Here is a 17,570-nt window from a genome sequence, read left to right as displayed (position 1 = left end):
TAATGAGTTCCAGGACAGCCACGGCCATGTAGAGAGGCCCTATTTGAAAAAAAGAAGAAAAGAAAGAAAATAAGATAGAAATACTTTTTTTTTTTTTTTTTTTAAGAAAGGGTTTTACATGGTAGTCCAGGGCAGCCTGAAATTTACTATGTGTCCCAGACTATGCCTCAAACTCACAACAAGCTCTCAGCTTCCCAAGTATTAGCATTGCAGGTGTGAGCCACCACACCCAACAGAACCAATTTAAAATATTTCCAAATAGCTGTCCAGTGTCTTATCTCAGCTTATTAAAAATTTTAACTTCCCTTTTTACCATAATTTCCTCCTAATCCTAACTTAGTCCTATTCGTCGGCTTTCCCTTTTATTTAGTGTGTGTGTGTGTGTGTGTGTGTGTGTGTGTGTGTGTGTGTGTGTGTGTGTAGGGATTTACTGAAAATTGAACGAACCCAGGGCCTGTGCATAAGCATGTGTTCTATAATCCCAGCCTATTCTCTGTATATTTGTTTGTTTTCAAGAATTTCTCTATGTAACCCTGGCTGTTCAGGAACTCGCTGTGTAGAGAAGGATGGTCTGGAACTGACTGTCCTGCGTCACCACCCCCACAAGCCCTCGGTGCTGGGATTAAAGGTGTGTAGCAAGCACGCTGTCTTTCTTCTGTATTCAACCAAAAAAACCTAACCTCTTTCTGGAGATGTTTGCTAGAGAGAGGAGTTTATAGCCAATCTGCCTCTATCCATGTAACTAACTCCTTAGTTGTCCTATCTCTGACTTATGCTGTTCACTTTAGATCTCCTTAAAGCTTCTATGGCTTTGCGACGACGTTTTCCTTTGTTTTGGGGCCATTTGTTGGGACGTTAGCAGGCTCATTTTCACGGGGCGGCCACAGTAACACGGGACTGCTTCGAAGCCCTCCTTGGCTTCTCAGGCCACCGTAGGACCCACCTGTCGGGGGAGCCGGCGCGGGCCCTTCTGCGGCTGCGCAGGAGGCTCAGCGCCCCGCCCACGCTGCGCGCTGGTTCGGTGTGGTGTGAGCCCGCTTGGTTGGCAACCTCGTGCGTGGAGGGCGCGCCGGGCGGCGGCTGTGTGCTTTCCCGCCGTTTCCAGCGCCTCGTGAGAGAAGCGGATGTCCTGAGAGCCGAAGCGCGGGATCCGGAGCCGGTAGGGACGGGAGCGAGACAGCGCCGAGCTGGAGGCCGCCGGCCCCGCGCGGGCCGCCGCCTCAGCCGGTCAGGGCCGCCTAGTGCTCCCGCGAAGGCGCGGCTGGAGCCCGCGGCTGGAGCTGTGGGAGCCCAATGCGTTTGAGGCCAGCCTGGGCTGTGAGTTCCAGGACAGCCAGGATTGTTACTCAGAGAAACCCTGTCTCAAAAAACCAAAAAAAAAAAAAAAAAAAAAAAAAAAAAAAAAAAGACAGGTTCTCACCTCCATAACCCCGGTTCTCCAGGTTGTCTGTAGACCAGGCTGACCTTGAACATTCCGCCTGCCTCTGCCTCATGAGTACTGGAATTAAGGCATGTGCCACCTCACCCTACTATTTAGTAAATTAAAGGATATTTTACATTTATTTGTGTGGCGGGGTCGGGGCGTGGTCATCCGAATGACTGTAGAGGACAGAAGGCAGCCTGTGGGAGTCTGTTCTATCTGTGGGTCCCAGGTATCAAACTCAAGTGACCAGGCTTAACATTCTGTGCCATCTCACCTGCCCGCCGTAATTTTTAAAATTTTTTCGATCATAAATTTTAAGTAGTGGTTTTTTTTTGTTTGTTTGTTTTGTTTTTTGAGACAGGGTCTCAGTATATAACTGGCCTTGAACTCACAGAGATGTGCTTTCTTCTGCCTCCTGAATTCTGGAGCTAAAGGTGTGTCACTGGGTGAGTGGCAGAATTTTTAAGGTGCAAAGTACTCTCCATTCACTTTAGTAAACCTTTACATAAACTGGAACTCTAAAAATGATTGTTGAGAGAAAAGGATTGTAGTGGGGAAATCGTAACTTTTATTACTTTTCCAATTTAAAAGCTCAAATTAATGAAGACTTCTAAATAGCATATTCATATTCAACATATTTTGTTGTTCTTTATAACTCACTGCTATGTTTTTCAAATGTCAGTTTCTTTATTAAAGAAAAAGTTCTGCTGCCTAATCTGTAAAGTTCAATGACAGCCAGGGCTACACAGAGAAACCTTGTCTTGAAAAATAAAACGAGATGGCTCCATGGGTAAAGGTGGTTGCTATTTATGTGGAGCTCATGATCCCCAGAATCAGTATGGTTGAAGGAGAGACAAACTCCCAAAAGTTGTCCTATAACCTCCACACTGGCTTGTAGCACCAGATATTCTTTTTTAAAAATCCCACGTAATCATTTAATTTGGTTCTATACTTAAGTTACACAAAAATTGCTGTTGCTACTGGGCATGCCTTTAATCCTAGTGCTAGGGACACAGGGGCAGGTAGATCTTTTGAGTTCCAGGACAGCCTGGTCTACAGAGTTCCAGGACAGCCAGGGCTATACAGAGAAACCCTGTCTTGAAAAACAAAACACTGTTGTCAGGGGAAAAAAAAAACAAAACCAGAATCATACCATACAAATTATGGTATGATTACCATGGGAACCCAAGGGCTCTTTAATGTAGGAACATGAGTGTTCCACAGAATCAGAAGACTTGGGTTCTAATCCCAAGATTGCCAGTAAAGATGGAACTTTGGACAAGTTGGTTAGTTATAATCAATGTATATCTTGTGGAAAAAAAAAGTCTGATCAAAACATGATTTTACACCTTCCAGGCCTGTGGCCGGGTTTCTGTGGAGTAGAAGGTGTGTGTATAAGCAGAGAGTTTCATCACTCAACTGTTTTCCTTATATAAAATGTGTCCAAGTGACTAATATATGATCTTTCTGATTCACTCCCCTTTGTTGGATCCTTTCTTTCCCTATTCCAGGAAACAATAAAGATGTGGGCTGAGCCTGGGGCTCCGTAGTGAAGTACTTGTTTAATGTCACAGCACCACACAAATATGGTGGCATGTTTTAATTTAAAAAATTGTTTTTCTAGTTACAAGTGGAATATATGTTCATCTGGAAAATTTAGAAAACAGAAGTGGGAGTAAAGGCAAACACATAAATACAAATACAACCATACCACTCTAAGAAAAAGAAAAGCCTGGTTTCTGCCTTCCTATGACTTTTCTACTATTTTTACACACCCAAACACACATGCACTTGAATGCACCATGGTATATAGTGAATGTAATTTGCTGACTTTTTGTTATATGTATATCCCTCCAGACAAATGGAATGCCCATAAATTTGTTCCACATCCATTAAACTATCAAAAGTTAAGCAGTGTTATGTCAGTTTTGGAACAGCTATAATTATATTATGCTACATATTTTTCTTATCCTTTCTCTTTCTCTGCTCCAGAATGGATTGGTTTCATTGCAACCAGTGTTTCCGAAAGGATGGGGCCCATTTCTTTGTCACCAGCTGTGGCCATATTTTCTGTAAAAAGTGTATGACTGTGGGTGAGTGACTTCAGTTTATCCCCAAATCCCCAAATGGCTTTTTGTTTGGGTTTTTTGTTTGTTTATTTTTTGTTTTTTCTCTGTATTGTTTTGGAACTTGTCCTGGAACTCGCTCTGTAGACTAGGTTGGCCTCAAACTCACATGGATCTGTCTTTTGCTGCCTCTGCCTCCCAAGTGCTAGGATTAAAGGTGTGCCTCCCCAAATTTTTTTTTTAACTTAGATTTAATGAGTAGCCATTTCTCTGTGTGATGTAGAATAAAAGTTTTGTGGTAGGCATCAGTGATAATGCAGGTACTGTAGGTAGCTGTTCATTTTGGAAATTAAAGGAATTTATTAATAAAAGAGTGAAGCTAAGTGATTTAGCAAATGTGTTACTCTTCAATGTTTTGAGTTGTGTCAGGAAAAGCCATAATGGTGTTGCTATCTTGGAGTTTAATAAGCAAAATTCTATCTATCTATCTATCTATCTATCTATCTATCTATCTATCTATCTATCTATCTATCTATCTGCTTGCTTGCTTGCTTGCTTGCTTGCTTGCCAGTGCTGAGTATAGAACCTAGGGCTTTGCACATGCTAGGCAAGTGCTTTATCAGGGAACTACATCCCAAGCTCCCATACAGTTTTAAAAAATAAGTTAGTGTTCATTTCCTATAAACATATTCTTAAATAGTTTCTGTGTTTTCTACTGTTTGGGGGGCAGGACCTTACTATATAGCCTTGATTGACCTTGAATTCACAGTCTTCCCATCTCAGCCTCCCAAGTGCTGGGCTTTCTGGTATGCGCCACCATACTAGTTACCAGTTCTATGCGATCTTCACCACAGTCTTTGATAGTAATTACTGGTAGCACTATTTTGCAAATGAGGAAATTAGAGAATAAGTAAATGATTACCAACTTGTAACTGTCAAGTTTTAGAAGAAAACTTGAAGACCATGTGAGGCTTGGTGATACACGCCTTTCAATCCTAGCTGGGGAGGCAAAGTCATGCAGATCTTTGAGTTTGGGGCCAGCCTGAGTTAACATAATGCGGCGTTCCAGACCAGCCAGAGCTACAAAGGGAGACTGTCTTAAAGACAGGAAACTTTGCTTGAGAGTATTGGGAAATGAACCTAGGACCTCTGGAGTGCTAGGCAAATACCCTATAAAAATCACCAAGCTATACCCCTAATCGTAACTATTTTGTTTTATTATTGTGAAAACACTTAGGAGGTCTGGGTGAGGTGACATGGTGGTATATTACTATAGCTACTGAGTAGGCTCAGTCAAGAGTGTTGGTTACTTGAAAACAGGAGTTAAAGGCCAGTCTGGGCAACTTAGAGATCCTGTCTGAGAGTAATACCAGCAACAAAAACCCTGTACATTATTATCTAAATTTCAAAAGAGAGAATTTACCCTACTTAGGACAGGATGTGACTCTCATGACCCTTTTGAGTTACCTGCCGTTGCAATGAGACTTTTTCATTATGGTGACAGCAGTTCACTTTGGAGTGATTTTTCTCTGAAGCATAAAGCCATATAATACTTTTTCCTGGCATGGCATTTATCTTTTTTTTTTTTTTTCTTTTTTTTTTTTTAATGGATGAACCCAGGGTCTTATGCATGGTAAACAAGTGCTCTATCACTGAACCTCATCCCCAACCCTGTGGCATTTATCTTAATCATCAGCACCTACTAATAATGCTTTTTATAAGGAAAGCTTAGAGATTTTACACTCTGCTTCTTTCAAATGCATTAATTGAAGAGTAGGAGAGCTTCAGAACAAGATCTAAGAATATTGCAAGGTGACAGCTGGCTGGGATAACTCATGAGCCAGCCTCTTACAGTGCCCAGGGTGTGCCTAATGTCAGGTAGAGAGGATTAAAAAGAGTCTTGGGCTGGAAAGGTAGCCCAGTGGTTAAGATCATTGGCTGCTCTTGTAGAAGACCCAGGTCCAATTTCCAGCACCCACATGGTGACTCACAACTGTCTGTAACTCCAGTTCCAGAGGATCTGACACCTCTTCTAGTTTCCTCAGGCACCAGACATGCACACAGAACGCAGGCATACATGAAGGCAAAACATAAATAAATCTTTTTTATAAAGTCACCAAGTGAAAATCATTGATACTCTTATATTCATCCCAGAACACTTGCAAATGTATTCCAGTACTTCTGTTGGAAGTTCCAGTACATCCTACCAGTAAATGTCACTAGTCCCAATATTAGGGAGGCTGAGACAGGAGGGTTGATACAAGTTTCAGGCCAGCCTGGGCTGCATTTATGAGACCTTATCTCAAAAACAAAGGAAACAGGGAGATAAGCACAGTACAGAGCCTCATACTTCAGCATATTTGTTTGGAAATGGTGATTTAGAGAACAAAGATTAAGTTAGTATCTTAATGATAATAATTTAGTTAAGAACCTGTTTCTTCTCTTGCTAGTCTACTTGACAGTTACCATATACTTTAGACAAATATTACCTCCTGCCTTTGAGAACAAATGTTTTTCCCTTTTTCTCTCAGAAAAATGTGCTGTTTGTGGAAGTCATTGCAAGCATCTGGCTCTTTCTGATAATGTAAGTTTTTACCCTCATTACAAACTGCCTCATCCAGTCCCTGGCCAGTAGGAAGTATAGACATAGATGATGAGCTGCTCAAAACAAAAAGAAGAAACAAATTTGAAGATAGTAGTTGTATAAAATAGTTATTTTATTCCAGTGTCAGCATTTTCTTTCATTTTGTTGTGTGTATTCTCACTGTGTGTCTTACTTTCTTCATAGTTAAAGCCTCAAGAGAAGAAGTTCTTCAAAAGCCCTGTAGAGACAGCCTTGCAGTGTTTTAGTCACATCTCTCAGGTATGAGAACCAAAATGAAGAAAAGTTCTTACTGCTGTAAGCTCAAGGCCACCTTAGGCTATGTAGTGAGTGCAACTGGGTACAAGGAAATCCTGTCTCCAAAGACCCCCACTTTCTTTGAGAGTTTTTTTCAGTGTAGCCTTGGCTATCCTGGAATTCATTTTGTAGAACAGGCTGATCTCTAACTCAGAGATACCTGTCTGCTTCTGCCTCTGCTGGGATTAAAGGTGTGTGCTGCCGTCACCGCCAGGCAAGGAGTTTCTCTTTAAACTGCCTTTGTATACAGTGGAAACTGTTTTCTTTATTTTCTTCCCTGATACAAATCTCTACCAGTTAACTTTTTACTAACCTAGAATCTATGGTACACTGTCAGAACAACAATCTAGTTGAATCTTGCTTTGTAGTTCCTACTTCTAATAACAAGTTCCTGTGACTAAAAGGTGCCCTAAGGAACTTTGTCATCTTTCTTTGAAAATAGATACATTTTCTTAAAAATTGCATATATAGGCCTACAAAGAATGGATTTGATAATTTCACTTGTGACCTTTTGCTTATAGATGTCTTATTCTTCATTTTCATTTTTCAGTAACCTTTGCAATAATATTTAACTTTATTTAGAGTTAACAACTCATTGCTTGAATGGTAGAAGATGTTTGTCTTTTACTGATACCTTGTATGTTGGTAAATGACTGACATGATCAAGAGTAGTTGAATATAGCAAAAGTTAGAAAGAAGACAGTATAATTATTTGAGAGAGTCCCCAAGTTTTGAAGACTTTGCTTTTTTAAGTTTGCACACTCTAGTTCTCTGCTGAGATGATTTTTTTTTTTAGCATATGTGATACCTTTCTTGACATGCTTCTTCAGACTTTATCTGGCTGGAGAGATGGTAAAGGCACCTGCTGCCAAGCCAACAGTCTGGGTTCAGTCTCTGAAACACATGTAATGGAAGCATAAAACTGCCTCACAAAAGTTGTTCTCTTACCACTGAGTGCATGCATGCACACATGTGTGTGCACACACAATAAATATGTAATTTTAAAATGTTTCCTTTTGTTATTGTGCTGGTTATTAGACCCCAGACCCTCTGCATGCTTGTCAAGTACTCTATCATTATTGTCTTTTATTTTCTTGTTGCCTTCAATGAAAAGCCCCCCACCCCATCCCGTGTGTGTGTGTGTGTGTGTGTGTGTGTGTATGAGTGTGTATGGGGAGACTATGTTAGGGGAGGGATAATTTAATATCACAAACAAGAATGTGGGACAACTTGCAGGAGTCAGTTCTCCACTCTTGTTCTACTACATGGGTGCTAGGGATCAAAGTCCTGTCATCACATTTAGTGACAAGTGCCTTTCCTAATTAGCCACCTCTCTCTAGCCCAAAGGCACTGTCTCTTGTGTTCCAGAACTCACTATGTAGCTGAGGATGACCTTGTATTTCTGATCCTCCTTCCTCTACCTGAATGCTGAGAATACAAATGTTCTACCACTCTAGACTTAACATGTGCTGGGAGAAGAACCCAGAGTCTTATATACTCTACCAACTGAGCTATCCACCCCCCCCCTTTTTTTTTTTAAGAAAGAATCTCATTTTGTATACTAGGCTAGCCTTGAATGCACAATCCTCTTGCCTCTACCTCCTAAGTGTTGGGATTGCAGACATGTACCAAAAACCACACTTAGCTTTAAATATTCTTTTTCTTTTTCTTTTGTGTTGTCTGTTGCTGGGAGTTGAGCCCAGAGTCCCACACATACCAGGCAAGCTCTCTACCAGTATCAGTTCTTACTCTTAACATAGTATAATTTCTTTTTTTGAGACAGGCCTCATTGTAACCCAGGCTCACTTTGAACCTCCTAGATTGCCAAGGATGACCTTGAACTCATGATTCTTTTTTCTCCATTTCCCAAGTGTTAGGATCACAGGCAAGTCCCACCACAACCAGCTTGAGTATACCTTTTTTAAACATGGCAATTATCAGCAGTGTTTCCCTAGTCCCCAGTGTCAACTCTGGAAATAGAGTAAACAGAACTAAAGCTTTGTCTGTATGCTGTCTTAGTCACTTGGATGAGCCATTATATTTGAGATACTACATTTAATGTTGTGAGTAAATAAAATCCAGCTGCAACTCAAGGAGAAATGTAAAAGAGGTCACATGAATAAGAGAAAAAGCAGACCTTTGGTTAATATTTAAACCCATAGTTAATGATCAGTTAAGAAATTATGTATAGTCTGAATCTTAACCTGCCTAATCATGGGACCAATTATACATGGCCAAATAATCAAGGTAAAATAAATAGAAGGGGTCAGTTAATCATCACTTTAGTGAAGGATCAGTTTGGTGAAGTCAGCAGTCTGGAAATGTATTTTCCTATGTGAAGTTGAATAACTGAGGAGATACCTATCCTTAAACTGTGTCACTCAAGCTTCTGCTTAAAGTTTCTTTGTTCAGACAGATCTTCCCTAATTTCTTAGAATCAGCTCCAGCACCCTGTGGTTCTTGTATTATTTCTCATCATAACTCCTGTCTGTACCATTGTCTTGTTTATTTGTGTATTGTCTAAATCCTGCACTGAAATACAGCTCTATGAGTACAGAGATTTGGTCAGTTTCGTTTGCTGTTCTCTTTGAATAGTTTCTAATATAGAATGAACATCCAAAACATTGTCTGTAAATGAACAAATGGACTATTGCTCTAAATGTCCATTTTTGTTCTCTGTAGTGACCCAACAAAGACATTTTATTTGTGCTCTGTGCTAGTTGTTGATAAAACTGCCTGTTCTGAATGCTTGACTCACTTCTAAAATTTTTGAGGGAATTGAAAAGTCTGCCAGGACCTACGAGTTTACTTCTTTTCCTAGACCATAGACCCCACCTTTACCTACAACTAGTCACCTTTCAAATGCACTCAAAATTGTTTCTTCTCTAGTAAAGCCTTCCATGGTTGCTGTAGCACAATTTTGCCTTGTATTTTGTACCCTACATTGCTTTTAGCTCTGCAAAATACTTAATTCTAAAAATGTGATTTACTTATTTACATCTGTTCTCACTTTTCAAAGGCAGATATATCTTTGTAGCACTCAGTGTCTAACTAGATGTCTGACCCAAATTATGTTCATAAGAAATGGTTTGTAGAGCCAGGTGTAGTGGTGCACCCCTTAATCCCAGCACTGGGAAGCGGAGGTAGGAGGATGACTTCTGTGAGTTTGAAGTCAGCCTGGACTACGCAGAAAGTTCCAGGACAGCCAGGACTACATAGAGGCATCCTGTGTCATGAAACAAAAACAAACAAAAAATAGAAAGTGCTTGTAAGTGACTGAGTATGTAAGACCAGTTAAGAAAGAGGAAGGTTATTATAAGTCAGGTTAGAAAAGTAGGTATATATAGACCCTGGCAAGACATTTATTTTTCTTTTAGGTAAAGTTTTACCACTGGAGTGTTTTGTACAAGGAAATGACATTAGATGATGCATAGTTTTATTTTTGATGTTGTTTTGGTTTTTTTCTTTTTTGTTTTTTAAAGTCAGGGTTTCTCTGTGTAGCTTTGGAGCCTGTCCTGAAACTTACTCTGAAGACCATGCTGGCCTTGAATTCACATAGATCCCCTGTCTCTGCCTCCCAAGTGCTGGGATGAAAGGCATGCACTACCACTACCTGGCATGATGCTGTGTAGTGACTAAGTCATAAATAGGTAAAGAGTAGAGGTAGGGAGACCAGTCAGGAGGGAAAAATCTAACCAGACAGTTTGCACTAAATCATTAGTGACAACAGAAAAGGAAAAAAGGCATGGAGGTTATAATAGCTCAGTGACAGAGGCCACTCCCAAAAAGCAGAAAGGCCAGGGTTGATTCTCAAGCAACACACATGAGAAAAGGTCATTATTTATGTTTTGTATTCTGGAAGCTCAAGCATAGTTTTATTAGTGTTTAAGAAAAAACGTAATACAGGTTAGGTAAAAATACCAGCAGCTGCCAGGAGAAGGTAAAGAAAAAGTAATGCCTTTTGAGTTAGGCATTAGAAATAGACAGCTTATCTTTAAAGGGGTGGAGGTGGCTGGAGAGATGGCTCAGTGACTAAGGACACTTATTCTTGAAGAAGATCTAAGTTCAGTGCCCATCACCCACATGATGGCTCACAATCATCTATAACTCCAGTTCCACAGGTCCAGACCCACTCTTCTGACCTCATAGCTATATACAAAGCACACATATATTCAGGTAAAACACTTATACAAAAATATTGAATGGATGAAAATAAATAAACAGGAAAGGTTGGAGAGATGTCTCAGTGGTTAGGAGCACTGGCTTCTCTTACAGAGGTTCTAAGATCAATTCTCAACACCTACAGGGTGGCTCACAGCCATCTATAATGCAGGTACATGTGCAGATAGAGCACCCATACATAAAATACATAAATAAATCTGAAAATATTAAATAAACAAGTAAATGGGAAAGCATTCCCAGGAATGGAATTAGGCTAGGAAGCTGAGGAAAGCCCACAGATGTTGATTTTTGGTTTTTTGGGAGGTGGGTGTATGTATGTTTTGTTTTCTTTTGAGTCGGTCTTTCTATTATCCTAGAACTCAATATATAGGCCAGGCTAGCATCCAACTCACAGAGATCCTCCTGCCTTTGCTTCTAAAGGTGTGCAACATTACACCTGGAAAATAATTTATTTTTTTAAAGCATGAAGACAAAGCGTGAAGAAGTAATGTTGCTGGTGCAGAGTGAGAAAAAGTTTTACCTTGTTTTGGTTGATTCCTCAAAAATCTACAACCATTTCTTTCTTGCTGATTTTTCTCCTGGATCTTCCAGGAAGATATGGGACCCATTTGGTTTTAGATGCTCCTTAAAAATCCAGGTGAAAAATTCAGGAAGGTTAAACTCATTCTGGAGCTAAGGGCATAGGAAAGGACCAAAATTAAGTTCATATTGTTGTAATAGGTGAATGTAGTGGGTGGTGGCACTGAGTGGCATGTCCCACTGGTGTGGGCAGATGGGAAACAGAGACCTGCACTGGCTGCTCTTCCAGAGGTCCTGAGTTCATTTCCCAGCAACCACATGGTGGCTCACAACCATCTGTAATGAGATCTAGTGCCTTCTGGTGTGCAGGGATACATGTAGGCAGAACACTGTTTACATGATAGATAGACAGGTAGATCTTTTAAAAAGAGAAAATAATGTTTAAAGCCTATAGAGGAGAACAAGGGGTGTGGTTCAGTGGTAAAATGTATATTCTCTTGAATGTTAGAATACCAGATCCATGTATCCATCCATGTTCAAGGCACTGTGTCCATCCTACTTCCCTGATCCCTAACAAATACACAGAAAGCAAATAAGTGTTGGGAATAGATAAGATCATATAAATGAAGTCCCTTCAATATCTAGCAATTAGATGGAGTAAGAAAAGTTAGGAAAACTGCAGTCAGAAGTAAAACAAAACTATGTGGTGTCCCAGATGTCAAGCCAAGGAAGAAAAAGTGTTTCAAAGGTAGATATAGTCGGTCAGATGAGAGATGAAGTCATATGAGTGAAAATTGAGGCTCACTTGCTTTAGCAATGAGATTATTGTCACCCCTCATGACGTACATGGAGTCAAGTCTTAACATTGTATTGGATCTTATTGCTGGGTCTGTCCCATCTACTTCACCTCCTGAAATTTTCACAGCTTTCTGTGGTCTGGTTTCTAACTGTTACATTAAAAACTGCCCCCGCTAAAGGCATCAATATTCTAATAAAAATCAGTGGATACTTTTTATTTCTGTTCAAGTTGATCTCTTAGCCATATCTGAAGTCTGAGTTTTCTCCTTAGAAATGTTCTTTGGCTATCTTAACTAACTCTACTGTTGCCTTTTGGGGTTCATCTTCTGTACATCCCTTAAATAGTTATATTTCTCTGAATGCTATCTTTCCTTGCTTTTTAAAGTGCCATGGATAATCTCATCTACATCTATGGTTTTAATTATCAACTTGAGAATGAGTTCTGACTCTTATCTCTAGTGAAAATGTTAGTCTATGACCTGGGGAATTTAGCTCCGATGGTAGAGTGCCTAGATGCATCAAGCCCTGGTTTCAGTCTCCAGTACTGAATTAACTGGACATAGTGGAAAACTCCCATAATCCCAGCACTGTAGAGGTGGCAGCAGGAAGATCAGAATTGAAGGTCATCCTCAGCCAGTTGGAAGTCAGCCTGGAATATATGAGTCCCTATCTCAGAAACAAAAATGTTACTGCCTACATTGATCTAAGAATTCAGTATACTTAAATTGGGTCTTCCTTCATTCTCTATCATACAAGCTTTTTTCTTTTTTTTTTTTTTTTTTTTTTTTTTTTGGTGGTACTGGAAATAAAACCCAGGACTTCATGAACACTAGGCAAGTAACCAGTCTACCACCAAGTTACAACTTCACCTTGCTAACCCTCTTTATCCCCTGACTTGTTAGAGTTGTCAGTTGTGGGCTGTGTAGACTGTGAGCTCTGTGGAGATCACGACCAATTTCCTTTTATCTGATCCAGTACTAAGTCCTATTAATTCTGTCTCTATCTCATAACAGTTTATTTTATTTACAACCTCCTAGTTCAGGCCACATACAGTTTCTGACCTGGATTACTGTGGTAGTTTCATAATAGATCTTCTGTCCTCCAGCACCTTTCTTTTTCTATCATATTGAAATTATTTATTTATTTATTGTGCTGAGAATCAAACCCTGGGTTTAGTATATTATTGGTGGTGAGCACTGTACTGTTAACTTATGAATTATTTGTATAAATAATTTTCTTTTTTTTTTTTTTTTGCCTCTGGGACTTTGTATATGCAGTTCCATCTATCTAGAACATTCTTGTTATCAAACATATAGCTGGATAAATATACACACTGTACCTACACTGTATTGCATTATAAATTTTTGAAGGCAATAACAGTATCATGGCTATTAATCTTAAGACTTATTAGCTCCTGACAAAATATGAACAACACAGAAGGATTTAATAAATATCTTTAAGAAAAATCAATAGGGGCATGAAAAGATAGCTCAGTGGTTAAGAGTATTGACTACTCTTCCAGAGGACCTGGGTTTGATTCCTAGTACCACATGGTGGCTCACATCCATCTGTAACTCTAGTTCCAGGGGATCTGATATTCTCTTCTGTCTGGTTTCCCCTGACACTGAATGCACATGGTTCACAGACATATGTGAGCAAAACACATTCACATGTGTTTGGTTTGGTTTTTCGAGACAGGGTTTCTCCGTGTAGCCTTGGCTGTCCTGGAACTAGTTCTGTAGACCAGGCTACCATTGAACTCACACAGCTCTACCTGCTTCTGTTTCCTGATAGCTAGGATTAAAGGCATATGCTACCACCACCCAGCCAATAAAAATAAATCTTTTTAAAAAAAAAAGAATCAGTAGAGTCTAGGCATTGTAGTACATGTCTTTAATCTCAGTTATTGTGAGGTACAGACAGGCAGATTTCAGTGAGTTCAAAGCCAGCCTGATTTACATAGCAATAGCAAGTTCCAGCTCAGCCAGGACCATACAGTGCAATTCTGAATGTTCATCTCTGAAATATTGTAAAGTGGTAATACTAGGAATATGGTAAGAGTAAGAATCTGAGGAGACCTGGAACTTGCCAGGTAGGCTAGGCAGGCTGGCTGGCCTTTGAGTCCAGATAGCCTTGTCTTTGCCTTGCTGTGCTGGGATTTCAGACACAGCCTTCATGCCCAGCTTTTAACACATGGGTTCTGGGGATCAAATGTAGTCCTTATGCTTGTAACAAAGCACACTTTACTGACTGAACTATCTCTTCAGCCCGCTTGCTTTGGATAATAAAGTATTTTTGGAGGTTTTTGGGTTTTTTTGTTTGCTTGTTTGTTTTCTTTGTCTTTTTTGTATATGTGTGTGTGTGTATTTAAATCTGTGCTCTTTGAGTCCCCATAGTGATGTTAGTCACTTTTTTGTTGCTATAACAAAATTTATGATAAAAACAGCTTAAATGAAGAAAAGTTATTTTGGCTTACAATTTTGGAAGTAACTTTCTTTGTGATCCTGAGCCTGTAGTAGAGCAGTAATCATGGTGAAGGGCATGGGCATGGTTACTAGGAAACAGAGAACAAGGGTCCCAGAGTTAAGATACACTTTTCAAAGGGATGCCCCTAGTGACCCTCCTTTTCCAGACATATCCTAGCAGAGCATTCAGTAGTAACCCATCAGTGGATTAACCCAGTGATAAAGTTAAGTGCCCTTATGATGAATTCTCAATAGCTCCACTAGCTGTTAACTAATCCTTCAACACAGGACCCTTTTGATAATATAAACTACAACAAATTAAAATATGAATACATAACTGCCACCTTAAAGTCATTGGTGAACTGGGTATGGTGGTGTCTATGTGCAGTTCCAGTTCTCAGGATTCTAAGACAGGAAGATTGCAAGTTTGAAGCCATTCTGGACAACATAGCAAAGCCTTGTCTAAAAACAAAAGTAAACAAACATGGTGTCTCATCACTTAACTAAGCTTTAGACTCATCAGAATAACATGCAGTTACCCTAGTAATCTGTACTTTCTCTTTCTGTCTTAGCCAGACTGCCATGTTATACCTCATGTCCTAATAGAAATTATATAGATTATCATTAGTTCTTTGTTCTTTTACACACCCTATAGTCTCATATCTCTATACCTGGAATGCTGACTCAAAAGATAGATATAATAGCTATTATTATCTGTATATTTTATAAATTCCTCCTCATGCTGTATTGTTTTATTTATTGGTTCTTATGTCAGAATGTCTCTTCTACTGTGCCATGGTGAACTTTCATTTTTAATTCATCTTAGCACTTGTAGTTTTTGCATTTGGCATACTATATTCAGTAGAGAATTATTAAAAGAAGTATTAATCTTTGTGCCATGTATTATTTTCTGAGTCCTTCCCTATGTGAAGTATTCCCCTATACCAACTAGGTGTCAATTCAATTCTTTGTTTTGTGTTTTGAAACAGGGCCTATATAACCCAGGATGGCCTCAAACTCACTCTGTAATAGAGGCTGGCCTTGAATTCTGGATCTTCCTTGCTTTCACTTCCCATGCTGAGATAGATGTTTCCAATATTTTTTCCAAACTGGAACCCACCTTGTGGGTGAGGGAAAGTAGGCATGACACCAACAACATAGGCATCAGGAACAAGTTGAAACAAGCTCGGTTTATTTCAGGAAGGGTTAAGCCTTATGTACTCCCCCATCCTGCCCCTGGGGAGGAGATCCACTAAGCTGGCTTCTGCTGAGGTGACATGGTTGCTATTCTCAACTGTTCTCAAGGCCCTCTGGGAGACCCAGGCTAGCTGTCAGGAGATATCTACTGCACATGCTCTTACTATCAGTTTAGGCCGGCTGTCAAGAGATATCAACTACACATATTCTAGGCCAGCTGTCAGGCCCATTGAAGCTTAGTTTCCCCACACTGGACAATCCCAACACAGTGGGATATAAAACTGTGACAATAGAAGGGAATATACTTCTCTTTCATCCTTCCCCTCAACACCTCACTTCCACAAATGAGGTGCCCTCCCTATCCACAAGTCAGCCTAGCTGACTAAATTCACAAGTCCCACTGTCTTCCCGCCTCTTCCTTCACTTCCCTAACTGCTAAAACTCACAAAGCTTAGGACTATACTTACTGTTAGTGTATTGTAAAGGAGACCACGCAAGTGGAAGCACATGGAATAAGTGCACAGAGCAAAGTATCAGGAAGCTTGCTTCCTCCCCAGACCCATCTTTGTAGTACCTTCTAAATTATACAGCAACTCAGAAGCTCCCCAAACCTCTTTGTTCAATTAGTTTATGAACATTTCACTGGGTATGACTGACTAAATAATTGTCCAATGGTATTGAACTCATTCTCTATTCTTTCTCCCTTCCCTAGATCAGGGAGAAAACAGAAGGATTGGGGCTAAAAGTTCTAACCCTCTAGTCAGTAGTGGTTTCTCTGGCAACCAACGCTATGTTGAAGCTACTTAGGCACTCACCAAGAGTTACCTCATTAACACAAACTCAGGCATGGTTGAAAGAGGCTGTGAATAACTGGATTCTAATATCACTGAGGATGTTGCTGCAAATTTAGGAGCTATTTATCTTCATGCTGCATTTTCCCCAAAACCAACTTACAGTGTCAATACAAAAACACAGCTCTCACCTTAAAGGTGAGACAAATAGGACTGACCACATTCTGGGAACATAGATTTAGATTGCCTTAAAGGGCAAGTTTCACTGAAAGTGGCTGCATGAGGTTTTATTAGCTATAGGACAAAGTCGTATAACAAGGCATTTACTAATAACACTGGTTGAGAATACACATAGGTGTGTTTAAAGCGAAGCAGGAAAAACTGCTGTTGGTTTCACATGGCTGTCTCATGACATTCTTAGCCTTTGAAATTGATGGTAGCTAGTGGTCTGCCAAGGATACATTTTAAAAGGTCACAAGAATATCATCAGATCAGACACAGAAGTGGTCAGTGATACGGCTTTCAAGGGAAGTACAAATAACACTAGATACTTGGTTCTCATCTGCAACATTTTTTTTTTCTAAACTTTTAAACAACAAAACCTGACTGTCCTGGAATCCACTAGTAGTCCAGGCTAACCTTGAAATGTCATTTGCCTCTGCCTCCAGAGTCCTTATATTAAAGGTATGCACTATCATACCTGGCTTAAATTTTTTTATTGGATGTATTTGTTTTCTAATGTATGATAAAAGGGCATTGGATCTCCTGGAACTAAAGTTAACATGTGGGTGCTGGGAACTGTATCTGAGTTCTCTGCAAGAACAACAAATACTCTCTTTTGGCTTTTTTTGAGACAGGGTTGTCTGTGTAGCTATGGAGCCAATCCTGAAACTCTCTGTAGACCAGGCTGAACTCAAATTCACAAAGATCCACCTGCCTCTATCTCCCAAGTGCTGGGATTAAAGGTGTGTGCCCCCACCACCCGGCAAGAACAACAAATGCTCTTAACTACTGAGCTTTTCCTCCAGCACCAGTAACATTTTAACTGTGTAATTTGAAATTCAGTCATTTTTTTCCAATAGAACCTTTTACATAGGTATGACTTTCCTTTTTTTTTTTTTTTTTTTTTTTTTTTTTCTGAGAACTCCAGTTTATAAGAGAAAAGTTTATTTTGGCTCATGGTTTCAAAGCTTTCAGTCCATGATTGGCTAGTTCTGTTGCTTTGGATTT

General features: G+C 39.8%; 1 protein-coding gene across 2 annotated transcripts in view; it reads left to right on the top strand.

Annotated features, from left to right (window-relative positions):
- The first annotated feature begins 1,059 nt into the window (after window positions 1-1,059).
- Rnf212b (ring finger protein 212B) overlaps window positions 1,060-17,570 on the top strand; it is a 44,088-nt gene continuing 27,577 nt past the window's right edge. For both annotated transcript variants that reach the window (XM_051195713.1, XM_051195712.1), the window contains exons 1-4: window positions 1,060-1,159; window positions 3,416-3,516; window positions 6,021-6,073; window positions 6,278-6,352. In XM_051195713.1, coding sequence (XP_051051670.1) covers window positions 3,417-3,516; window positions 6,021-6,073; window positions 6,278-6,352 — 228 coding nt within the window. In that variant the 5' untranslated portion in view covers window positions 1,060-1,159; window position 3,416. The remainder of the gene's footprint in view (window positions 1,160-3,415; window positions 3,517-6,020; window positions 6,074-6,277; window positions 6,353-17,570) is intronic.

The sequence above is a fragment of the Phodopus roborovskii genome, unplaced genomic scaffold, assembly GCF_943737965.1.
Source record: "Phodopus roborovskii unplaced genomic scaffold, PHOROB, whole genome shotgun sequence".
Lineage (NCBI taxonomy): Eukaryota > Metazoa > Chordata > Mammalia > Rodentia > Cricetidae > Phodopus > Phodopus roborovskii.
This window is presented reverse-complemented; position numbering and strand designations above follow the sequence as displayed.